The 26,478-nt window shown below is 43.4% G+C and overlaps 1 protein-coding gene across 3 annotated transcripts in view; it reads right to left on the bottom strand.

The window, feature by feature from the left end:
- KCNMA1 (potassium calcium-activated channel subfamily M alpha 1) overlaps nucleotides 1-26,478 on the bottom strand; it is a 748,255-nt gene that overhangs the window by 279,127 nt on the left and 442,650 nt on the right. For all 3 annotated transcript variants that reach the window (XM_060111611.1, XM_060111630.1, XM_060111620.1), the window contains exon 5: nucleotides 25,582-25,693. In XM_060111611.1, coding sequence (XP_059967594.1) covers nucleotides 25,582-25,693 — 112 coding nt within the window. The remainder of the gene's footprint in view (nucleotides 1-25,581; nucleotides 25,694-26,478) is intronic.

Raw genomic sequence — 26,478 nt, 5'->3', positions numbered from 1 at the left:
TCTTTGCATTTTCTGTGTTACTTCCATTTCTTTTATATGACAATGTGTCATATAATAAAATGTGTCAATGTGTCATTTAATAAAAATTATAAAAGAATTACTTTGGAAACATACAATTAAGATGTCCAGACTTCTTTTACTCAATCCCATAAAATGAAATCTTCTTCGTGTTGGAATAAAATAAGAGCTGATCTTGTAGGGACTGGAAGCATGTTTAGGGTTTTGGAGAAGCAACGAACCAACCAAAGTCAAAGCCCGGCATCCTAGGTCAAGTTCCTCAGGGATGGCCAAAGGCTGGGAGGTTCTGAGCAGGACACTGCAGTGTCCTCCAAGCCCCCCTGCCTTTAATAGGGGCAGCATCCTGGCACCCTCTCCAGGGCCAGTGCAGTGAGCAATGGCCTCTGGTCACCTGCATCCCAAATGCCCCAGCAAGGCCCTTCTGCTCAGCAATGAGCTGCCTCCATTCTCCTTGCCTCTGGTGCCCCGTGGGTTAGGGGCAGACAGGAAGTGAGTCAGGAGAATTTAAGGGTCTGATCTAGAGAAGCCTGTGATCACGTCAAAGGAGGAGTATGAACAGGTCCTACACAGGGAAGTGACTAGATTTCTAACAGGCTCAGAGAAAACAATCAGGAATAAGTGGAAAGACAGAAATGAGACTGAACAAAAGAAAATACACTGAGACGGAAGGAAGTCTCAGTCAGGTCATCATCCTTGAGAATCTTGACTGAGGTAAAAGGACTGCGTGCAACGAGAGGAAAATGAAACAGGCAGAGCAAGAGAAAAATAACGACCCTAGCCGCTGGCTTAGGATTAAAAGAGACAAGATTTCCTTTGATCTTCATAATAACTCCCTTAGGGAGCAAAGGCAAGAGCTCATGTCCTTTTCACAGGTGAGTTGTTCAGGTCAATGAGACTGGCAGGGGCCCAGTCTGGACCATAACTGCGTCTCTGGACTCCTGTGCAGGGCTTTTCGCCCCTCATCACTGGGCTGCAGGGTCTCCTCTCCCTCCACCTTCTCACAGAAGGAAGACTTGTATGAATCTGATATTTCCCACAGTCCCTCCTCCATGAGTCCTAGCCTGCTCCTGGCTCCTTCCCTTGCTAGCTCCATAACACGGATCAAAACCATGGTGACTGAAAAAACGTGGTGAAAATCCCATTTATGGCCTCCTAACAACTGTCCTACAGAGCTCCTTCATCTTCCAGAAAGAGATGATTCCCAGAGGAAGTTAGGTTCCTTGCTTGGGTTTAATGCAAGTCAAGGTCAAGTTCTGGTGGATGCTCAAGGTATAATTTCAGGAGAAGAAGGGGTTCAAGGTGATTGCTCTCTTTAGGAGAGAGTGGGTAGGATTCTATGTTCTGGATATTGCAGCCTGGCCCCCAGTGTGTAAGTGTAATAAGTAACCCTTACACTCCCACCCAGCACTGCAAGACTGTGCCGATAACCTTGACCCACAGCACACCTCCCCTCCTATCAATGGGGGTTTAGATGAAAGAATTATACATTAAAAATAACAACACTGGGCTTCCCTGGTGGCGCAGTGGTTGAGAGTCCGCCTGCTGATGCAGGGGACACTGGTTCGTGCCCCGGTCTGGGAGGATCCCACATGCCGCAGAGCAGCTGGGCCTGTGAGCCATGGCTGCTGAGCCTGCGCGTCCGGAGCCTGTGCTCCGCAATGGGAGAGGCCACAACAGTGAGAGGCCCGCGTACCACAAAAATAAATAAATAAATAAATAAATAAAAATAAAAATAAAAATAACAACACTTTATAAACTTCCTGTTGTGTGAGTTTTCTCCCCATTCCTTTTTAAAGCAACTGACTTGGTACATAAATCACACTGCATGCTAAGGAATATATTATACATATTATGTAATACATAATAATACCTAATACCTAATATATTATTACATAATATATGTATTACATAATAATACATAATATATATTACATAATATGTAATATATAATACATATTATGAATTACAAGGTCATAATTTTACCAGCAATTTTAGATGCTGCCATAAGCTGTCCAATGTCTAAAGAGAGCTCTAATACATTTTGATTTTTTCCTAAGCCCCCAAGATGGCATTCTAGGCCAGTTATGAAAAGCCACTGCATTTCCTGCTTTTGTATTAGGAAAAAAATAGTACAGTATCACCATCTCCTCCTTTCTTTCTTTTCTTCTACTATATCACTGCCTTTTCTCTTTCTTCTTAAATTACTGTCCCGTTTCTTTTGTTCTTTCATTCATGTATTCATTCACTAAATATTGAGGGTTCCTTTTAGTAACTTCACTAAGATTTAACATGGTGCCTGGAGCATAGCAGGTACACAATAAATGTGTGTTGAATGAAACAAAATGACATGAAATGAAGGAGTGGGTAGATGGGTATCTGGATGAGTTCCATCTACTGTGCATCTGTAGGAGAGAGCCGAAGAGAAGGAGCTTAACCGAGTAACAGGGAAGGCTCTCCTCCAGTGCCCTGATCTTCCCCAAAGGGGGCTTCTAACAGCCTGCCGTTTAGGGGGTGAATCCATTCGAGTTACGTTCACCACCAATGCAGATCCATCAGCTACCCACACACGCAAACACTCAGATACATCCAAACTAGTCTACTTACTGGCTCCCCAAAGCAGCATGCAAATTCCTCCTGCCACTTACCTTCTCCTCTTGTCTGGAACACCCTCGCCTCTTCACTCCATTGAGTCAAACCCCACCTGTGCTTTAAGGCTCAGATCAAGTCCCATTTCCCCAGCAAGTCCCATGGAACAGGCACATCTCTCTGCTTTCAACTCTCGCATACATGTTGTTCCCAAACCAGATAATAATTCACCTCATCTGAACATACACCTAAACTAGTCAGCACTGAGAAGGCAGAGCCTCGCTATAGCTCTCCTATCAGAGTGGTAATGTGACTGGTAAAAAGACCCTTAATTCTAGCCCCGGCCATGCCACCTTCCAGGTGTGGTATATGGGACCAATCACAGGCCTCTTGGAACATCTTTATCCACATCTGCCAAATGGGGGAGAAAAAGAAGCCCTACTCCCAGAGTTAATTAAATACAATAGCATTCAAAAAATGCTTTCATGCAGTAGAAGAGCTGTAGAAATGCTGTGTGTCTTACAAATACACGTAAACTCAAGCCATCCTGATACACCCCAGTTCCTGTTTGCCACGGAGGCCACTCCTCTCCTATGGATACTCCCCTTTGGCACTGAGACTTCTTTCAAGCTAAGAATTGAATGTTCAAGCAGGAGGCTCAACAGCTCAAAATTTAGGTCTGCTTTCACTCTCGCCATGAAATTCCACAGGGAGCTGACACCCTGCTCTTGACTTACAAGCCTATTTTTTCTAGGAGGCGCAGTCTCTCCAAGGCTCTTTCATCCACTCAATAAGGTCAGTCACAGGCTTGGCTGGCAATGCCTGATGATGGAAACATTGTCTGCCTGTTTGCCATTCCTCGCCCATGTGATAGCCTTCAAGGACAGATGTGGGGTAGGGAAATAAATAAGAGCTGTTTTGCTGATGCTGTATTCACTCACTCAGGGCAAGGTGAGCAGGACACGGAGGATTTTCCATTTGGAACTACGGGTATATTCCACTGGTTTTAATATTAGTTACTGCCTTGTGCCAACAAGATACCTGATCTGAGAAAGTCAGGCACATGAGATTCTATCATTCAATTACTCTGCTCCTAAGTTGAACTCAGTTACGTGTGTGTACAGATATGCGTGTGTCTCATGTAATCAACGCATGGGTAACGTGTGAATTATATCCAGAGTAAAAAGTGCATCTGTGTGTACAATGCACATCTTCTCATGGTTACTCTTCAGTGTTATTATTTAAATGTTTATGCATTCCTCTGTTCTATTTACCTATTTATATTTACATGTTTATATGTCAATTTTATCCATTTACATATTTATGTGTAAATATAAAGCTATACTTATATACATTTTACATAAATATATTTATGTATTAAACTATATTTAATATGTATTAATCTGTTATATATATTGTTATATATATATCATACTCATCAAAGACTTTATGCTCCTGTGGTAGATGGGTATTTTGAATTCCCACATCCATAACAGGAATAAGCTACTCTAGGCTGAAACTGTGTCTTATGTTTCACAGCATCCCATGCAAGGCAAGCACAGAGCTACGATCAATACATTATCTGTTGAATCACGTATTAATCTCAAATTACATCCCCAAATCCCGCTCTTTTCTCTCTCTGCCTTTTTCCAGGCTCCAAGAGGTACACTGAGTCTACTCAAATTATTATTACTTTGGGCCCAGTTAAAAGCACCCAAAATTGGTACTCTGAGTGGCCCCATTCCAAGCTTCCTTTTATTTAAAAAGAGCTATAATCCTATGAGCAAGGAAATGTAAAAAGCAGGGGAATTTCTCCCCCACGCAGATAATGCTATGGCCCCAACAGTTCTAATAAGCAAATAAAATCTCTCAGACAATTAAGTTGGTGTTTAAGGCCATTTGCTCTGGAATCCCCACAAGTATTTTGAAAGATTGCAAAATTGTTGGTGATAGAGAAATAAACCATTAGCTGGAGTATAACAGATTATTTAATTAAGACTGGCCAGAAACAGACAGACGAGAAAAGTATTATGCAAAACCTTTCAGAATCTAACCTTGTATTACTTGTATCATTACTAATGTTTTCCTGGACCACTTTCCATTGTCAGGAAATAAAACAGACAGAGAGTTTTATTGTTTTCTGACTACAATGTAGAGATGATATCTTTGCCTCTAGTTTTGATCAAGATGGAGACTGGGAAGACCCAAGCCAACTGAGAGGAGCTAGGAATGTTTCTTCTTAAATCTTTTTTAATCTCTAAGGAAATGATCTAAAAATCACAGAGAAAGACAAATGATACCGTTAATATGTGGAATCTAAAAAAAACAAAGATACAAATGAACGTATTTATAAAACAGAAATAGACACGCAGACATAGAAAAGAAACTTACGGTTAAAGGAGAAGGGGGGAGGGCTAGGGATAAATTAGGAGTTTGGGATTAACATATACACACTAGTATATATAAAATAGACAACCAACAAGGACCTACTTATAGGACAGGGAACTGTACTCAATATCTCGTAATAACCTATAAGGGAAAAGAATCTGAGAAAGAATATATATGTATAACTGAATCACTTTGCTGTACACTTGAAACTAACACAACATTGTAAATCAATTATACTTCAAATAAAAACAATAAAATGAAGTGTAAGAAAAAATGAAAACCGAAAAAAAGTAAAGAATAAAAGTCACTGGCAAAGGTGATTTTTTTGGCCTCTACCTAGATGAGAAGTATTCGGAAACTTTTAAAACAATGGTTCTTAACATGGCATTCGTGGAACTTACATGGAAAGTAAAAATAAAAATCCACTGGCACTCTCCAATGGGCAAAGAGAGAGAGAACGCACAGAAAGCTTTTGAGCACTAGACAGGCAAACTGACTTAGAGACAGTGGGAAAATCACTCCATCTACACTGATTTTCCAATCTGTAAATAGGGAATGTTGGAAAGATGCCTGTGACATTTGAAAGGTATAGGCTGGAAATCCCCAATTAATTTTAGAGTGCCTCACATACATTAATGAAATGGACAGTGTGGTTCTTATTTACTACACTGTCATGACTCCTCCTTCAAAGATCTGACCTGCTGAGGATAATGATCTTGTCTTTATACTGATGACTAATCATCATTCTGACTGCCAAGAGAGGCCGGTCATTCCAATTCTGTTTCCCCAGAGAAGTACAGAAATAATTATTCCTGTTTTACAGATACAGGAATTAAACCTTATGAGGAGAACTCTTTAAAAATTCACCAAAGGGGCTTCCCTGGTGGCGCAGTGGTTGAGAGTCCGCCTGCCGATGCAGGGGACACGGGTTTGTGCCCCGGTCCGAGAAGATCCCACATGCCGCGGAGCAGCTGGGCCTATGAGCCATGGCCGCTGAGCCTGTGCGTCCAGAGCCTGTGCTCCGCAACGGGAGAGGCCACAATAGTGAGAGGCCCGCGTACCGCAAAAAAAAAAAAAAAAAAAAAAAAAAAGATTCACCAAAGAAGGAAGCTTGAGAGATCCAATTACCCTCTCCTAAAACATGCCCCCATTCAATATTTTCTGTGAGGGTGATGGTACCATTCATGGGGAGATATCCAACCCAAACCAATCATTCTAGATTTTTCCTACCCCCCTCACCCTCCACACATCCATCAGCCACAAGGCCTATAAGGGTCTTTCTCCTTAATCTTTCTCTTGATCCCCTCAACCTCTCCATAACTCCTGCTTCTGCATTAATGAACACGTTCAGGCCCTTATGACTTCTCCCTTAGATTCTGAGTAGTCTCAAGTAGTCCCCCATCTCCAAACTACTTCCCTCCTGATTTCTCCCCACAGCGTGTTCTCCACACGCTTTCCTGTAGACTTCTGGATTCTAAAAGATTTTCAGAGAGACAATTCCAAGATCAGACATGCACACTGAAAACTCGCTCACACGTGACTCCAAGTCCTGGCCGATATGACCCCTGCCTCCCAGGGCTGCCTTTCCAGGGCCTTGTCATCACACCTACCTGCAGGAGAGGGATTCAGGCCCCATAAGAGAAACTGCTTCGGAACCTTTCCTCACATGGCTCCTTCCCTGTCTATTCCTGGGCATCACTCAGGCCTTGGTGGTGCAAACAACACCATCTCTGTGAATGGGATAGAACTGACCACTCCTTCCCTGTGCCAAGCTTAGGTCACTTCACTATATATGTTTATTACACTTTTATTTTTACATGTATCTTCTTCAGTTAGATATTAAACCATCTGAAGACAGACACTGTGTCCTATTTCTGCTGTATGTCCATTGCCTGGTACAGAGCCTGGCACAGAGCATGTCCTCAATAAATGCTTGAATAGATGAGTCAATCAATCAATTAAAAATCTCATAAAAACTTTACTCTAACCATTAAGCTACTCCTATAGCAGCAGATGGTAAGCTGTAGCCTGTGGGACAAATCTGACCTTTCACCTCTTGCCATACAACCTGCAAGCCAAGAATTTTTTTTTTACATTTTTAAATAGTTCAAAAATATTAGTACAATAATATTTCATGGACATGAAATTGGGTGAAATTAAAATTTCAGTGTCCTCAAAGTTTTGGTGGGATATAGCCACGCCCATTCTTTCATGTATTGTCTAGGGCCGCTCTCCTGCTACAAAGGCAGAGCTGAATAATTGTGACAGAGACCACCTGGCCCTGCAAAGCCTAAAACATTTACTATCTGGCTCTTTATAAAAGTTTGCTGAGCATTATCTTATAGAATGGAACTTGGGCACCCTTGTCATTTTATCATTCACTCAATGGATATTTACCATATGTCAAGTGTTCTGGCAGGTTCTGGGGATAAAACATAGAGCCAAGAAAGGTACCTGCATGGTAGGACTCACAGTCGGGGTCCAGAGCAGGAGAAGGAGACTAAAAAATAATCTTATAAGTACCACTGCAAAGACAAGTCTGGTGGGTGCTAAGAAACGTTATGTGGGCTAACTTCCCATTATACACTGACAGTTATTATCATTATTAAAGATTGTCAAATCAGTGCCCAAACTGTACATCACCAAGGTAGATCTCTTTTTCTCCTTTCCCCCTTTTTCTGCCCCTAGACTCTTGGCTCTCAATCAGGTTTCGCTTTTAGACTGACTTGCGACAAGCTTCTGCTCTCTGTGTGACACTTGTCCACTTCATAACCCCGGGTCTGAGAACAAAGCCTGGCACGAGAGGCACTCAGGCATCAGTGTGGAATACATGGAAGAATTAATTAATTAGTAGAAGAAATGTGGGCCAATTCCTTGGCATCCCTGGGCCTCCGTTTTCTCGTAAGTACAATAAAGGACACATTGTTCCCAAGTCCTTCCAGTTTTGCTCTCTGCGATTCCTCATGTCCTTAGAGGTGGCCCCCATCTGGCTTTCTGATTCACTCATTTCCTTGGACATAAGGCAGCCTCCTTCTGCCTCTGCGGCCTGATGCATCGTCTCCTGAATGACACATGAACTCTGCCCAAGGCAACGCAGCCCACACCAATCCGTTCCACAGATCGCTACTGACAGAGAACAGGGAGTATACCTTGGGGTTTCAGCCAAGGTCTGCTCAAGGTCTTTGGCATAAAGGGTGGCCAGGATGCACACACACCAGCTGAGAAGAGAGGTAACACTGGCTTCATAAATTGGCCCATTTGAGCTAAGAATCACGAAGATTTTCTCTCCACACACATTTTCAGATTGCAACTTCGACATGGGTTGGCTATTTTAAAACCCACACAAATACACACAAACCACCCCCCTTGTCCTCCTGGACACGCACACACACACGCTACTGATCATTTTTGAAGATCCTGGAGCCTGTAGGGCTCTGGAAACCTAATTCCGGGATGACTCAGTAGTTCTTTCCCCTCCGGAAGCAGTTGTTTTCCTTCGCTACCTACACCCCGTGGAAGCAAACTGGACAAAAGATCTGCACCCATGGGTATTTGTTTCTCTTGCCCTGCTAACTGCCTCATTCTAGCAGCCAGAGTCAGATAACTGAAGTGTCCCTTCACCAACCACAAATGCTTCCAGGATTCCTGTTATCCCTGGAATAACATAGTCAATTGCTCGAATGTGTTTCCTCCTTGAAATCTCTATAAACTTTCCATATGGCAAGGGGGCATCCAGAATTCTGTTTTTCCTTCTATTGTAGCTCTCACTCCTCTTCTGGTCTCTTCCCCCCCTTTTTTTTTCCATCTAAAATATATATATTTTTCAACTTTGCTGAGATGAAGTCCAGCCAGAGAGTCAAAGGAAATGACAGAAATGTCATACCAGGAAAAATAAACAGGCTTTCTCTTCCCTAAAATGAGTTGATACAATTCAGGATAAAAAAATATTCACAACTTTTTTCGGCCTCTTTTCATATTATTCTGCATCTACTAGAGAACTGAAAGCATATTATATGAAAAGCTCTATTATCTTCTACAGAAATGACCTTTGAAACCCACCCAATGGTAGTCAATGGTAATATTCTGCTAACTTGCCTCCCAGGAGGAAACAGTAAAATAATAATACTAACACAGAGGCCTCTCATTTCAACCCCACAGTTCTGTTTCATATATAGGTGCTGCTATATTGAGGTATATGTATTATGACTACACTCAAGTTTATTAATAAAGTTCCTATTTCTGTTTAGGTTTGACAAACATGTCTATTCAGAATCTGTGAATTATTTCATTTTTGTTAGCTGACAGCTTGATGTGTGAAAAGGAAAGTGACAGATCACTTCAATATTTCTTTCAAATCCAAAACCACGTCAGTCAAAAGATGGGAGGAAAATATCCTCCTGGGCTTAAAAAGATTATGTAAACAATTGAAGATGTTCCTTCACTTTAATGTAACAGGTAACATCTTCACTCTGGATTCAGGCTAGAATTCCTCTCCTAGACTTGTGTTGGATGCCCACTGAGATTTGGTTTTGTTGGGGGAGTGGTTTCAGCACACGTTTAGCCTGAATACATATGCCGCCTCCTTAAAATCCTAGCTATTGGACTGACAGTCATCTTTTTCAGGCTTCTATACATAGTCTGGGGACCCTTTGAGGGATGGGTTATCTTCTCAGCATCAAAAACTTAGACCTGGGCTTCCCTGGTGGCACAGTGGTTAAGAATCCGCCTGCCAATGCAGGGGACATGGGTTCGAGCCCTAGTCCGGGAAGATCCCACGTGTCGTGGAGCAACTAAGCCCGTGCGCCACAGCTACTGAGCCTGCGCTCTAGAGCCCGTGAGCCACAACTAATGAGCCTGCGCTCTAGAGCCCGTGAGCCACAACTACTGAGCCCATGAGCCACAAATACTGAAGCCCGCGTGCCTAGAGCCCGTGTTCTGCAACAAGAGAAGCCACCACAATGAGGAGCCCGAGCACCACAACGAAGAGTAGCCCCCGCTCGCCGCAACTAGAGAAAGCCCGCGTGCAGCAACAAACACCCAACACAGCCCAAACTAACTAACTAAATAAATAAATAAAATTATTAAAAAGAAAAACCACCTTAGACCTAATTTCAGCTGAGGTTAATTAACCAGGATTCAAGAAGAGCAAATTCTGAGGACAGCAGCTCTTATGGTGTCCATTCCTACTTTCTCCCACTAGGTGGCAGCACCACACAGCAAATCTTCGCAGAACAGTGGCCTGGAAAACACAACGGTGCTGAAGGTGCTGAAGTGAGCGGCTGGGGAGAGCCTCTGAGTTACTGGAAGAGGACAGACACCGGGGAGCAGGTAAATGCAGGTAAAAGCATGTAGCATCTGTGTTTCTCATAGGTCCCTTTGTGCTTGCAGTCGAGCCTGGCCCTTCCTCTCCACCAGACTAGAAGTGCTTTGACTAACGTGATGGAAGCAAAGGCTTATCGCCTAAAATAAACTAAAAAAACGAAAAATCAGAATAAGAGGGCCTCAGACAATGTGCGCTTTGCTCCAGTGGCCATAACATTTGGGAAAGGATTTCTGACGTGGTTTGCAAAGTCAGGTTACAGTGTCTTAAGTTGCCTAAGATATTCACCTACCATGTTAATAATATTTAGTTGTTCACCTGCTGTAACCAGTTCAGTGTTGTCAACAGATGCCAAGTCATAGGCTTTGTGATGATACCAGACAATAGATGTAGTAAGAGGGAAAACAGTCTAAGAAGACCATATTCTATAGAGAAGACACCAGAATTTCCTGTGTCCCTGGCAGAGAAATAGCCTATATGAGTTTCTAAAAGGCAGTCACTGTAGCCAAAAATAATTGATCTGGAGGAGGGGGAAGAGGGGAGGGGCGGGAAGAGGAGGGTGAGGAGGAGATTCAGGAGAGAGTGGGGGGAGGGGCAGAGGGCAGACGGGAGGGGGAGAAGTTGCCACTGGACACTGAGCAGGTGTCAATATGGCAAGAATCAGCCAAAGGTGATCAACAGCTATGCTTTTAAGAGGACTATTCACTACCCAGCCAGGCAGCCTTCCCTGTCAGGCTTCACTCATTTGTCATCTTCCTGTCCCTGTAAACATTTGGGTTTATGGCCTAGGGTTTGTAGACTTGTCTTTCCCATCATGGGGGAAAGATATCTTACTCACAGTTTAAACTCCAAGCCCAGCACAGCAACTAACATATTACAGTTGTTTTAAGGTTTGTTGAGTGAAAGAATAAGTGAAAAAGATAATAACAATATAGTAGGGTTCCTTAAACTAGGGCTGAGATGAGGGTAAGGTGAGTGAGGGGCCTAAGGAACAAAATCTAAGGAGGTGCTCACTTTCAGGGCCAGTGCATCTTCCTAGTTCCCTTTTTACCATATGCCAGTTGTTTATATGCCTTATCTCCTTGATAGGGTTTTTGAAGATTTCCACCTCTCCTCACATATAAGGGTGAGTACTGAACAGTGAGTATCTAGTAGTAATTAAAAGCGCAGGCTTGGGCTTCCCTGGTGGCACAGTGGTTGAGAGTCTGCCTGCTGATGCAGGGGACACGGGTTCGTGCCCCGGTCCGGGAAGATCTCACATGCCGCGGAGCGGCTGGGCCCGTGAGCCATGGCTGCTGAGCCTGCGCGTCCGGAGCCTGTGCTCCGCAACGGGAGAGGCCACAACAGTGAGAGGCCCGCATACCGCAAAAAAAAAAAAAAAAAAAAAAAAATCGAAAAAAAAAGCACAGGCTCTAAGATCACAAAGCCCTGAGTTCAAATCCTTACTGCATCACTTTCAGAAGTCAGAGCTAAGGAGATAGTTCACCTGCCCCAGTTCCAGGTTCTTCTGTCTTACAAGGCTGTTAAGAGGATGAAAGGAGAAAGCGTATAAAGAGTTTGGTGCAATACCTGCTACATAATACATGGCTCTAATCATAATAACAATAAAACAGCAAATGTAAGATTTTGTTCTATTACTAGTACCTTTCTAACCAATATCAGAGGGAAGTTCATGATTAGTAGCTACTACATGCAGACCTTTAGAGGAATGTACAAGAATATGTAACAAAGCTGCTGATCTAGAGAGCAAGGGTCAGATCACAAACTTTCTGTAAAAAGCCAGATAGTAAACATTTTAGGCTTTGTGAGCCCTAAGTCTCTGTCTCATTGCCAAAGACAATATGTGAATGAATGGGTGGTTGTGTTTTAATAAAACTTTATTTACAAAAATAGGCAGTGAGCCAGACTTGGCCAATTCCTGATCTAGTTGAGCCAGGACTTGTACGTATTCCTCATAAAAACACAGCCAACATCAGAAGACCGCCCATTCGAGATACAGATGATAATAGTTTTAGAAGAGTCCAGATCATAACTGGTTGAGTTCAGGTAAATATTTAGAGAGGACAGCTAAACAGGGCAACTACCAAAGTTGTGGAGATGGGATGTATCTGCAATTGGGGTCTGAGTGGCTGGTAAGTAGGGTGGCTGGAGAAAAGAGGTGAGACACTCACAAAGAGGCAGACAAACAGGGGTGGCAAGGGAGGCTGGATGAGAATATAAAAGTCAAAGACTGTGAGACTGAGTTTTTGCAAAAGGGAAGAGTTTGCTGTGCCCCTGGTCGGGCTGGGAGGATGTTGTTCAATCCACCCAGGAAATACTGAAGTAAACAGTGTCCTTTGTGGGGTGGGTTGCTCAATTCTTATCTGGGAAAAGAGAAGTTGAATATAGTGGTTGTCTTATGGAAGCAAAGTGGTGTCGTGCTGGTATTTGGTACTTATTTCTAGTAATACAGTGTGTTTCATTAAAAACGGAGTTCTGCTCATCACCCATCATCTGCCCTTCCTTTGGCCAGCGGGCCCAGGTCCAGGCCTGGGCATCTCAGCGTCTCCAGGTAGGATGACTGGGAAAGAAGGTTTGTTAAAATAAATGATCCTGGGGGAGGAGAGGGGTCAGGCCCTAACAGAATCCTTTCCAGGAGAAGGGAGCTGAGGGACTCTATCTCAGACGAGGGAGAAGGGCACGCTTGAGGGAAGGGATGGGAGTTGGGCCTGGGATTTCTCCCCTCTCCCCACTTCTTTCCAAATCTCCAACACATCCTCCTCCTATTTTCCTTAATGAGCCAACTCCATCCCAATTCAAGGGAGTTTAGGAAGAGAGATCCACCCAAACTGGCTCTGGAGGAAATATGAGTGACTAATAAACACAAACAAAGGTCCTTATTCTCACTAGTAACCCAGGACTTGGAATACCTTAGAATAGAGTTACATATGAAAGATCAGAGGTCTTTCTAAAGAGGGCCCCTCTGTTCAAGTTGAAATTATACTGTGGAATATAAATACACTGTGTATATCTCAAGATGTAAATGATTCAGATTTTAATTTCAAAAATATACTGAAATAAGGGATTACATCAATAAAGATACTGATATTTTGGTAGGTAAAAATAGTAAGGTTTACTAGAATATGAGAATCCTGGAAACTGGCATAGCAGCCACTACTAGAAATCATGGTCAGCCTCATGCTAGGCTGGACTACTGGTTCCCAAAGTGTGGCCCCAGACTAACAGCATCAGCCTTTCCTCAGGAACTTGTTAGCAATGCACATCCTCAGGCCCCAACCCAGATACACTGAATCAGAAACTGGGAATGGGGCCCAGCAATCTATGTTTTAACCAGCCCTCCAGGTGATTCTGATGCACACCAAAGTTTGAAAGCCACTGATCTATCTAGAATACGTAGTGTCCTTGTTCTAAAGCAACTATCCTTAATGATGACCAGAGACTGACTCAATAGATCTGGGAAGGGGATCACATGTATTTGTTCTTGTTTCCTAAGTTTTTCAGGTATTCGGGTATGTTCCTGATTTAAGAACCACGCCTGTGGAGGGCTTCTCAGACTCAGCTGAACGTTGGAATTACACAGGGAACTCTAAAGCATTACGATGGCTGAGTTCCACCCTAGTGATTCTGATGTACTTGGTCTGAAGTACAGCCTGGCTGGGGGCGGGGGTGGAGGGAGGAGGTGGGGAGGGAAGTCTCAAAGCTCCTCAGGCGATTCTAATGTATTGTCAAGTATATTATAATATACACCAATATACTAGTGTATCTAATACACAGTTCAGCATGTATTGGGTTGGCAATAAAACTTCGTTCGGGTCTTTCCATAAGATGTTACAGAAAAACCCAAACAAATTTTTTGGCCAACCCAATATGGCAATTACCTGGATAATTTATTAAACCAAATTCCTCAGCCCCACTCTCCAAACAATCTATAGGCTTGGATGTGGTCCCGAGAAGTTTCACTTCTAACGAGCTCCCAGGTAATGTGCTGGCCAGTACTTCTCTAGAGGAATATGCTTACTTTTTAGATACCTGGGATCCACTTTGGGCTGGGATGGCCAACTTTCCTCCCTCTGAACTCCTGGACATTTATTGTTCATTCTTCCTTATAAAGTATCCACCCAATTAAATTACCAACATCTTTAAGGCAGAGCTGTTTCCCCCATCTGTGGGCCACTCCTAGGAATCAGTGAATTGCACACAGTAGGTGTTCAGTTGAATAAGTGCATGAGTGTCTCGGAGCTGCTTCCCAGTGTTCATTTTCTCCCTACTGGATCAGCTAGCCCAGTCAATCCATCACGGCCCTGATCTCATTGAGAAGAATCAAGGCATCTATTTTTTGAAGATGATGGGAAGGTAAATATCTGTCCAGTCCTAGAGATTTAGGTTGCTTGGGGAGACTGTTCCAATAATACCCCAGATGAAGTACAGCTATCTGGAGAGGGTTTGGCATCGATGAAAACCCTACTGCTGAATTTGTTCCTTGAAGACATTCATTTTAGAATGTTATTTCCAATTTGGCATATCACAGAGCTGTACAAGTCAGAGAGGATTTAGAATCTCTGCTACCTACAGAGGGCATCTTATTTAAAGCATGTCCCTGACAAAGCAATATCAAGGGAACACAATTGGAAATCTCTTACAGGGAAATAATTTCCCTAGAGGCAGTTTCAGCTACAGAAACTACTGGAACAGCAATCAGCTTCCTGACAAACATCTAAAACCTTTAGCATTCCACTTTGCTGGGGTTGCCTTCTTCGGAGCCCAATCACAGGGACAGAATTTAATGAATTCATTTGTCTTGTCCCACTGCAGCAATTCAGTCTCCGTGCATTGCCAAGATGCATGTGCCACTGAGGCTTCCTGCCCCCCTCCAAAATAAAATAAATCTCAGGCAAAGAGTAGAGCCCATATTGTCTAACATTATGGTCCATTCAAGATGGACTAACAGTAGTAACATGGATGATTTTTACTCATTTGACTACTAGTATAGAATAAACCAAGAAGCTCAGAAGAGGGGGCTGGTAAAAAAAAAATAGTTTGAAAGCTGATAAGTTATAGAATTTTATTAACTCAATTCTTTCAAAGAATGGAATGAGTTACTTTTCCTCTCAATTTCCTTTCCCACCTGGGAGGACCAATTCAATTCTGGTAGGATTTATCAGGGGACTGGGGCAAGGAGGAAGCTTTAGTCTTTCATCTGATTGGACAAGACTGTTAGACTAATTTTTTAAAGTGTAACTATTATGGCTAGATAAGCTTATAGCTTAAGCATAATATACTATTGAGAAACATGGACCTTGGAGGTAGATTGCCCAGGTCCGAAGCCTGGCCCTGCCACGTACGTACTCTGTGACTCTTAGCAAGTTACTGAAATTCTCTATGCCTCGGTTTCCCCATTTATGAAATGACACCTATTTCATAGTATTCTTTGTAAGCTTACCTGAGCTAATGATATATTGTATATGTATATGCACATATACACATATACATATACATACATATAAATGTATAATGTGAGCACATCTATCGCTACTCTGGTTACAGACCTTTCCCTTTTAAAGCTCTCTCTCTCTCTCTCAACCTCCTTCTGCTCCCAAAGACATCAGACCCCAAAAAGAGAAGTCACACTTTTAATTTGTTTTATTATTATTATTATTTTAAACAAAACCACTGACTATAGGGAAGGGTTTACTTAGAAGGCTTTGGGCTTTAGAGAATCTAGATGTAGGAGCTGAAAGTCCAGCCGCCTCAGTCATGGAGTAGGTGACTTCTGGGGACTCTCAAAGGCCCTTCTTTCCACACCTTGGGCACTGGGACCTGGAACCCCCTTGGTCATCGTGGTTGAGTCAAGTTATCAGATGCCAGGTACCTTATGCGAGGGCAAAGTGAGCCTACCCACCCCTCTGCTAGCCACAAACTGCCCATTTTGAGTTTGAGTTCACTTGGCGCCCTTTCCTCTTCCGTGTGACTTAATCTCACGCTAATCCAGCAAACTCCAGGACAGTCCTGTAGGGGGAACCAGAGTCCTTTCTTTTCAGAGCCCAAAAGGCCATTTTGGCTGCAGTAACAGAGTCCTGGCGATGAAGCTGGGGCTGGTGCCAGGGCCTCTATTATACCTTTTTGCCTACTCCGGCCTTGCGTACATTTAATTCCATTTGGGTAGGGTGGTGACGGGTTTCAATGACACCATACTAATGAATTCCCCAGCATCCGTCCAAGAAAGTTAATTACTTCCTTTCTATACAGACTTGGTACCATTGGACCTTCCACTAAAAATAACTTCAATAAATATTTGTTAAGCTTCCACTGCATGCAAGAGTGTCCCAGAGGTACAAAAAGTAAAAGTTCATGGTACTTTCCAACACAAGACTCACATCCCAGAGCAGCGGTGTCCAAGAGAATTTTCTAGGACGGTGGAAACGTTCTCTATCTGTGCTGTCCAATACCTTAGCCACTAGTCATGTGGATCTCTTAAGTACTTGAAATGTGGCCAGTATGACTGAAAAATTGAGTTTTTATTTAATTTTGATTTTAATCTACGTTTAGATAGTCAGATGTGGCTAGTGGCTACCCTATTGGATAGCACAGTCTAGGCTGGAAAGCCTTGCTACTTAAAGTCTGGTCCCCAGGCCAGAACCATTAGCATCCTCTGGAGCCTGTAGAAATGCAGAGTCTCTGATCCTACCCTACACCTCCTGAATCAGAAACTGCATTCGAATAAGATCTCCTGGTGGCTCATGTGCACGTTGAAGCTTAGGAAGCACCCTTCTAGGGAGGAATTCATTCAACAGTCATAGTTAGAAGATACATATATATGCAAGTGGTTCTCATCCTTACTGTGCTTTAGATGCAACTGGGGAGTGTTAAAAAAAAAAAAATGCTGAGCCTGGGACACTCCCCCACTCCCAACCCAGATCCTCCCCATTTAATTGGTTGGAGGTTTGGCCCGAACATGGTGAGTTTTAAAAGCTCTTCAGGGATTCGAAGAGACAACCAAATCTGAAAACCACCGGAGCACAGACTAGGACAGTGGTTCTCAAAACTGGGTGGACATCAGGATGACCAGGAGGGCTTGACACAGATTGCTGGATCAAGGTCTCAGAGTTTCTGAATCACTGGGTCTGGGTTGGGTTCTAAGAATCTGCATTTCTAACGAGTTTTCAGGTGATGCTGATGATGCTGGTCTGGCAACCACACTTTGGGAACCACTGGCTTAGTCATTTTTAAAGCACCGACTCCAGAATCAGACTGACCTGGGCTGAGTCCTGGATCCACCACTTACTACCTGGGGAAGTTACCTAATCCCCAAACCTCAGCTTCCTAAATTGTAAAATTGGACTAACAGTACTTACTCATTGAGTTGCTGTAAATGCTAACTGAGATAATGCCTATGAATTGTTGAGCCCAGTGTCTGCTCTTAATAAGCAATCAAGTTCATTATTATCATTAGCGTAAGAAGACACCCATTCATTCAACAAGCACAAACTGTGTGTCAGGCACTGTTCCAGACACTGGGAACACAGCACAAACACAAGACGGTCAAGGTCTCTGCCACAATACCCACAGAACTTGAGTTCGAACTGTGAGTAGAAAACAGACTGATTATACAGCTCTTACAACATTAATCGCAAGAGCAAAGGAAATAAAGGTCAGGGAAGAATTCATTCCAGCTGGGAGGATGGGAAAACTTCCCACAGAAGGTGGGGTTAGAGCTGTGCATTCCTGAGGAGAGAGATGATATTCAGAGCAGCAGGGAACAAACTCACTCCTGAGGCAGGGACGAAGGAAGGCGAGCAGGGCAGACGCAGCCTGGTGGGGCTACAGCTGGAAGTCTAAGGAGAAAGAGAGGCAGGGCTGAGTGCCTGGCACCGGCCTCCACTCTCTGCCCAAATCACACTCAGTTTTTGGGTTTCTGTTCTGAATATCAATACCCTAAAAATTACTGATGTCCAGAGAGTGAAACCAGCCAAAGGTGTTCATTCTTGATTACTCTCCCCCAATGCAGAGTTTAGTTAATGAAGGTTCTGATATGAACCTCACCTCACCTGTTGTGGGATTCCTCGAGCAAAGGAGGGACCTTGGGGCGAGATGCCCTGTAAAGCGGATGGACAGCACAGAGACCCCCGGCCCTTCAGCCGAGCCCCCCTGAAAGACTGATCACTACAGGGGAGAGTGGGGCTCTGACCCCGCACACCGCTTTCCTTGGGAAAATGGTGACAGACCATCACAACTCATTCACTCATCTGGCATTCTCCAATTCCATTCCTCTCTACTCTTAATTCCAAAAAAGCAAGAAAGCAGGAGCTCTAAGGAAAGAGGGCTTTTAAGCAAAGGATGTGCAGACCAAACACGTTCCTCTCGGTTACCACAGCCTCACAGGAAGGGGTGCCCAGACCTCTGTAACTTGCTTAAGTACAATGATAACAGGCACATCTATCTAGTAATTCATCTGTTCCCAAGAGAAGAAGAAGAAAAAAAAAAAAAAACTCAATCCTAGATAGAAATGCAGGGAGGGGTAAATTCTCTGGTTCCAAACAAGATCTCCCCATGGGTCTCCTCCCATGATAGGCTGGAAAAGTGCAAAGAGTCAAGGGCACAGAGGGCCCTAAATGCCTACTAGAGCTTTTGGACTCCACAGCGCTATGTAGAGCCACGGACAGTTCTGAACAGGGGCATGGGTCCCAACTCAACAGTTCCTGGCTCTCTGTGACTTTGGGCAAGTCACTTACCCTCTATGAGCCTCAGTTTCCTCTTTGGCATCATGGGAATAATAGGAATACCCCCTTCAGTAGGCAGAATAATGCCCCCACAGATGTTCACGTTACCATCCAGAACATGTGAATATGATAACATGGCAAAAGGCAACTAAGATAGCAGGGGAATTAAGGTTGCCCATCAGCTGACCTTGAGATGGGGAGGTTATTCTGGATTATCCAGATGGATCCAATGTAATCACGAGGGTCTTTAAAAGTAGAAGAGGGAGGCAGAAAAGAGAGGCAGAGAGAGGTGAGGACAGAAAGAAAGATCAGAGATGCAGTGTGAGAACTCAGCCCACTGTGGCTGGCTCTGAAGATGGAAGAAGCGACCATGGGCCAAGGAATGTGGGCTCCCTCTGGAAGCTGGAAAAAGCAAGGAAATGGAATCTTCCGTAGAGCTTCCAGAAAGGAGCACAGCCCTGAAGACACTTTTATGTTAGCCCCGAGAGACCTATGTTGGACTTCTAACCTACATAACTGTAAGATAATCGATGGGTGTTGTATTAAGGTGCGACATCTGTTGACAATTTGTTCCTGCAGCAATAGGACACAAACACATCCATCTGGCAGGGCTGTGAGGCTGATACCTGGCACGCCGTAAAAACACTTTCTTATCTCAGGTGGCATTACCATCCGTGGGCCCCTGCCATTCTCCAGACAGGGCAGGCTCCTCTCCGACACAGGATGCTCGCTGCTTCCCACTCTGCCTGTCTCACCCATCATCACAAGCCTCAGCCGAGCCCCAGCCCCTGGACGCCTCCCCGCTTTCCTCCACCCACGTGAGCTCTTTCTTCTCTGAACTGCCACAGCCCTTACAGCCTGGACCTCATAATTTCGGACGTAATTATGTAGCTGATAGTGCTACCTGCTGTTGTTGCATGAGTGTTTATTTTGGTTCCAAAACTAAATTGAAACCTTGGTCTCAAACAGGAACTATGTTTCGTCCTGTCGTTGTTGTTGTTTTTAAGGACCTGTACTTTTTTTTTTTAACAGTCCTGTTTTTATCACCTTTTGACACAAAAAGGGACTGCTCAGGCATGTATTTATAAGCAGATACTCTACATCATTTTAATTTCCCTATGACTGAGCACTAACTCATTTTTTCTATTTTTTTAGCAGTTTTTTCTATTTTCCAGCAGAGTTTGCTAAAGGGTCTAAGGTCTAAGGCCAGGTCTAACACAGACTAGAGAAGCACATTTAGTTTTTGACCACAGTTCAGTGACTGGGGCTCCTTACCATACCCTGATTTCATCAGAGAAGAGGGGGCAATGTTGGAAATCACAGTAAAACTAGGAAAGGAGGTGGCCAAGCATGTGTTCCTCTTATCCCAGGGCTGAGCACACAGTAGGTGCTCAATAACAGCCAGTTACATGACTGGCTGGTGCGTGTATTCTTATCTTTTCCTCCACTCTCTTCCTTTAACCCCACAAGATGACCCTCAACAAACACACATCAATACACAAAGGAGGCACAGCCCACTGACCTACCTTGGGGACATAGTTCCCACAAGAATGAGACAAACAGACAAAAGCGTTCTCCCCAGAGCATGTTATTCGAGTCTCAAAATAAGATTCATCTCTCATTTCAAGGTACATTTATTTTAGTGAGGATTTTGTGAATAAGCTAGTGTGTGGGAACAGGAATTAAAATAAGCAGCGACTTGCTGCCTGCCGACATGGATGTCCTCACATCCCACTGCCTTATTTTTGGTTCCATTCCGGTTTGTTTTCTTCTCTGGGACTTTAAAATATGATAGGGAGGTTAGAAAGAGAGGCTGGGGATAATCATGGCTTCTGTTCATGAAGCTCATCCTATGTACGTGGTCACTCATGACCTCACTGAATCCCCACTACAACTCCTAGAGGTGACTGCTACTATTGTCCCCATTGGACAGGTGAGAAGACTTGAGTTTAAGACAGGGAAAATGACTGTGCTCAAAGCGACCCATTGGCAAGTGGCTGAGCACGATGTGAATTGAGGTGGTGGAGCCCAGAACAGGATACCGATCCAATTAGCTCTACTGACCTAGGACCTGCAGGAGCCCCCAGTATCCACCTATGTATCTGTTTCCCTCTCTTCCTCTCAGGTGGAGCAGGTCCAATCCCCAAGTTGCTAGGGTACCCTGGGACTCAGGAGACTGCATGCTAGCTCTATTTGTTTCCCCGGTCTTAATGGCAGTTCTAGAAACTGCAGGTAGACGAGGAAAAGTGAGAAGAAAGGGAGACATGAGCTATGTGTGTTTTTAAGCAAGATCTCTTCCCTTCCCTGCCTGCCTGAAGTGAAGCTTCTATGAGATAGGATGAAATAGAGGGATGCCAACATAAAGCCGCCAAAGCTGCTTAGTCATTCCCAACCCAGTCCTCAAAACCCCAAATCTCTCAAGGGTAAGGACAGAGGCAGAAGAGCAGCCTAAGAGAATGGACGTGAAGTCAGACCAGATCCTGGGTAAAGCACGCCTTTCCCTACTCCCAGGCTACAGGACCCTGGACAAGAAAGTTAACTTCTTTGAGCCTCCATCTCCTTATCTGTAAAATGGGGACAATAATTCCTACCTCATAGGTTTGCTATGAGGATTGAGTTCACGTTTGCAAGGGCTTATCAGGGCGCCCAGCACATAGCACAGCTGGAATTAATACTAGCTGTTTTTATTAATATACTGTCCAATGCACTAAGATGATGCATGCAAAAAAGTAAATAAATATTGTACTATATAATATGCAACCATATATTAAGAATAGGAAATCAAACGTGATGCAAGTTATGCTCCAGAAAAGGTAAGGGCAGGGGGGAGGGGGGGCGTGGTGTTCATTGCACTTTTTATCCACGGTGCCAGCTATAGCACAGCCCTCTGCTCTTGACCAGGCTCAAGAAGTGTGTGCAGATCCGGGACAGACTTCAGTTTCCTGCATCTTGTCCCAAACCTCAGCCAGTAAAGGCAGGACTTTTCATTTTCTAAGAGGAGGGCAGCACTTTCTGAAATGCCCTATTTGATGGGATTATTCCTTTTACTTTATAAGCCATACCTCATGGGAATGTTCATTTTATCTCTGGAAGCTCACTGGTACAATAATTGTTTCACGGTGTAATAACCCATGTATTAAATCAGATGCAGGAACCTCCTTGAATATCATTATACTGAATTCTCTTCCATAACAGGCAGACCAGTTTTGGATTTTACCCAAGGGGCTTAGTTACCAAAGAACCAAAAGTATTCCATTAAAGGTGTTTTCTCCTGCAAGAGGAGAGAGGTTATTAGTTGTTGTTATTATTATTTCATAGCCCCAAAGGTTGCTGGTCTTTGTTTCCAATTTCAATAGCACTTATGCTTCCTAACATACTCTGTAAGTTACTTATTTATTAGGCTTGTTGTTTCCTGTTCTTCCCCCACTGCAATGTCAGAGGGTGGGGTGCTGCCTATTTTATTCACTGTTGTTTCCTAATCATCTGGAAAAGTGCCTGGCACATAGTAGGTGCTTTATAAACATTGTTCAATTCACGAACAAATTAAAGCACATTCTAGAGCATATTTTTTTTGAAGAGCAACCACAACTGAAGCAAAGTGTCTCTCATTACTCTTTTCTCCCTCTCTTTTTTTTTAAACTGAACTATAGTTGATTTATAATATTGTATTAGTTTGTGGTGTACAGCAAAGTGATTCAGTTGTATATATATGTATATATATACATATATATTCTTTTCCATTATGGTTTATTACAGGATATTGAATATAGTTCCCTGTACCATACAGTAGGTCCTTGTTGTTTATCTATTTTATGCACAGCAGTTTGTATCTGCTAATTCCAAACTCCTAATTTATCCCTCCCCTACCCTCTCTTCTCTCTCTTCCATTTTTCTGTTCTCTCAGATTGATTTTCACTAGATCAGAATACACCTCCAAAAATCAGGATGACATCATCCACAAAAAGGCCTGGGTTGTTTTTTACAACATCCAAGTCCTCCCAACACTAAGATTCCAGGGAGTGTTTCACTCACAGCAAGGAGACCCGGCTCCACACCCTGACCTGGGGCGAGCCCTACCAGCTGCAGAGAAGGGATGTTTCCACCACAGTCAGGTAGGGGTCCTCTCCATCTTCTAGGACCACAAGGAAGCCTGACATAAAGTTCAGATTCAGAAAGTATCAGGGCTGGAAGGTAATTTAGTCTAAACCTCCCATTTTTCTGATGGGAAAACTGAGGGTCCAGAAAAGTGAGTGGTTGTTCAAGTGCACAGAGGCATTAGAACCCAGCCAGGAAGAGAAGGCAGATTCCTTTTCTTCCTCCTTCCTTCTTCCTTTCCCCCCTCCACCCTTCTCTCTCTTTCTCTCTCTCTCCTCCCTCCCACTCTCTTCCTCCCTTCTTCCTTCTCTCCCTTCCTTCGTTCCTTGTCTATTTGTTTGGAGGGTGTGTTTGTGTGAACTCTTCACAACAGGATGGTTTAGAAAGAGCCCCGGTTAGCAGTCCATACATAATCTTGACCCAGGTACGTTGGTGATTTAATTCACTAACTTCCCAGTCCTCTGCAACAACCAAGATCCCAAATTTTCTCAAATTTCCATGAATGATGCAAGAGGCTTAGAGATTTTCTGAAATGAAAGAACCTTACCGATTGTCTAACCCAACCTTTATTTCACAGATGAAAAACAACAGGCTGAGGGAAGAAGAGTGAGTTCCTCAGGTCACAAGGCTGGTTAAGAGCTCAGCTGAAATGGCTGGGACCCCAGGCACCAGAGCAAACTAACAAACAAACACTCAGGATGTTTCTCAGATTGGTGTGCAGCTCTAATGGTCTCATCGTGCTGGCAAGAAAACCCCATCTAAGCAAGCACCCCTCAGATCAGGAAGGAAAACATTTCCATTGAGCAACTGAATACAATGCTAATGAGAAAACTAGTAGAAAATAGAATCTAAATAAGATACACACACAGAGATACATACATACATGTATGTATGTGATTACTGCATACATTGTATATAAAAGATACTTATTTTTAAAATACTTGATACTAGGTATATAATACATTCACAGTGCTAGCAAGGACGTCAAAACATACTGCTAGCAGAAGCATATCTTGATACAACATTTTTGAAAAGTTCTCCATTAATATCTTCACAAACGAAAATATACATTCTCTTTGATCCAGCAAGTCCTCTTCCAGGAATTCTATCTAGAGATAGAATTGCACAGATATGTGGATGAGAGTGTTGACTAAGCCATTGTTTATTGCAGAAGAGAAAACAATCATGTGGTGCATCATTTGGATCATGGCTGAATAAATGCGGTACAGCAACGTATGGGATTTTGTGCAATTGTCATAAAACGAATCATTACAGAGCTGAAGGGATGGCTGTCATTTATCAGTTAGTAAGAAAGCCAAACTGCAGTGCAATGTGACTGATACAATGATTTTGTACAAAGACCACCACCTCTAAAACACTATTATGTGTGCACATCCGTGTTTGTTTGTGGTGAAATCAGCATGAAGGAAAGAGGTGGAAGTCTATAACGCTGAGCATCCCAGGGAGAGGGCAGTGATGGATGCGGGCAGAAGAGACGCTTAATATTTTCATTATGCATCTTTGAATGTTGATATTATTTTATATATATACATATATATGTATATACACACACACATACATGTATACATATATATATATTACTTTGGAAAAAAATAGGTTAAGACCAAAAATTTCTGAAAATAAAGACAGAAGGAACCCACAACTAGTCCTCCAAGTCCTGTTTCAGTCTCCCCTCTTCCCCTGTAGACCCGTGACAGCAGGAACACTCTGAGGAAATTATTCAGTGTGGCAAAGAGAACCCCGAAGCTGTCTCTCTAAGCCTTTGGCTGTCACGGCCATCCTCTGAGCTAGTTACTTTTCCCACCAAATTGTCCTGATTCTGATACAGGAAGTGACCTGCCAAGCAGACACAGGAAGTGAGGTGTGAACACAGCTCCAGCAAAAGCTCTTCCTTTAACACAGGAAAGGAGCTTGATCTCCCTCAAGGTGGGGGTGACCCTAGACACTTACCTTATCTCCCACCCCACAAGGGAACTCACAACTATAAATAAACCACGCAGGACCCACTCATCACAAAACTAAGAAGCAGACAGGAGCTAACTTTGGCAGGCAGGCCTTCTGGGGCACCTGAATCAGCTACTCAGAAAGTTGGCCTTGTGCCCACGGGCTTCTTCATCCAGTCCTGACTCCCAGTTGAATGAAAAGTGACAGAACTATGAATGAAGAGGTCCTGGCTGTGATAGTGATGACCACTGGACTTCAACAATGACAAAACATTCTCTGAAGCACTCACTGTACACATCCTTCTGGGCTAGTGCTTGCTTCCAAGAGGACTCTCACCATCAACTTCTAAAACTCCAGGAGTTGTTCATATGAATCCACAAAACTTTCCTTCTGTGGATTCCCTGTCCTCTGATGCACCCCAGATGCACCAGATTCTATATTTCAGCCATGGCTCAGAAACCAGTAAGAAGGAAGGAAGAGAGATCGACTTACCAAGCCAACTTCTGTTTAAGTACACAGACACAAACACGGGGGGGACCGTGAAGAAATCTACGACAGAGTTCACTTCCAGCCAGAACCACAGCTTATCATTGGCTGCAATAAACTGGGGGAAAGAAAAAAGAAGAGAGAGAGAGAAAAAAAATGTGAAGCATGGTGCCAGCATTCAAACTATACTCTTTTGCCAAAGGGTACGTTTTGGTTTTTCACGGGGACCTGGAGGGAGAGTTTATGTTCTTCTTGTATCTACACCAATCACATGTTATTTTTGTCTTCGAATTTGCATACACTCTCTAGTCTTTTCTAGAGAGTGACTGTAAGCTATGTTAGCCTTGGAGAAAGATCAGGTAGTATATTTTTCTGTGGTTTTCAACGGCATCATAGGGAAGTTTGAATTATCTCACCTTTCTTAAAGTCTCTAATAGAACTATAAATAAAGCATATATGTATGCATTCACTCACACACACAACCTCTGTAATCTACATTCTGTACAGCTCCCTTCATAAACAGGGTCTAGTATAAATCCCCCAAGCCGCAAATTCTGCCAATCTAGCCCCTTGATTCAACCCTCACAACTCACTGTTCTCTCAGGATTCAGCTAAGTGAGCACTGATAAGAATAATTTTAAGAGTAGAAGGGTTTTTTTCCCTCCTATTTAAGGTAACCATGCATTCATGCGTGACTAGAGAGATGAAAAACAGTAGACCAGTAGAGGTGTAATAGTTATTTCAATGTCTTTTTCTCCTGCTCGGAACAAAATTAACATGTACTTCAGGAAATGCTGAGCTAAGGAAAGGGCTCTCTCACAGAAAATCAGAATGCGGATCTATCGTCTCCCCTGGAAACACTGAGCTTCATCTTGCCTGCGGGAGCGGATGGCTGATGCGGAA

Source organism: Mesoplodon densirostris, chromosome 1 (genome assembly GCF_025265405.1).
Source record: "Mesoplodon densirostris isolate mMesDen1 chromosome 1, mMesDen1 primary haplotype, whole genome shotgun sequence".
Taxonomy (NCBI): domain Eukaryota; kingdom Metazoa; phylum Chordata; class Mammalia; order Artiodactyla; family Ziphiidae; genus Mesoplodon; species Mesoplodon densirostris.
This window is presented reverse-complemented; position numbering and strand designations above follow the sequence as displayed.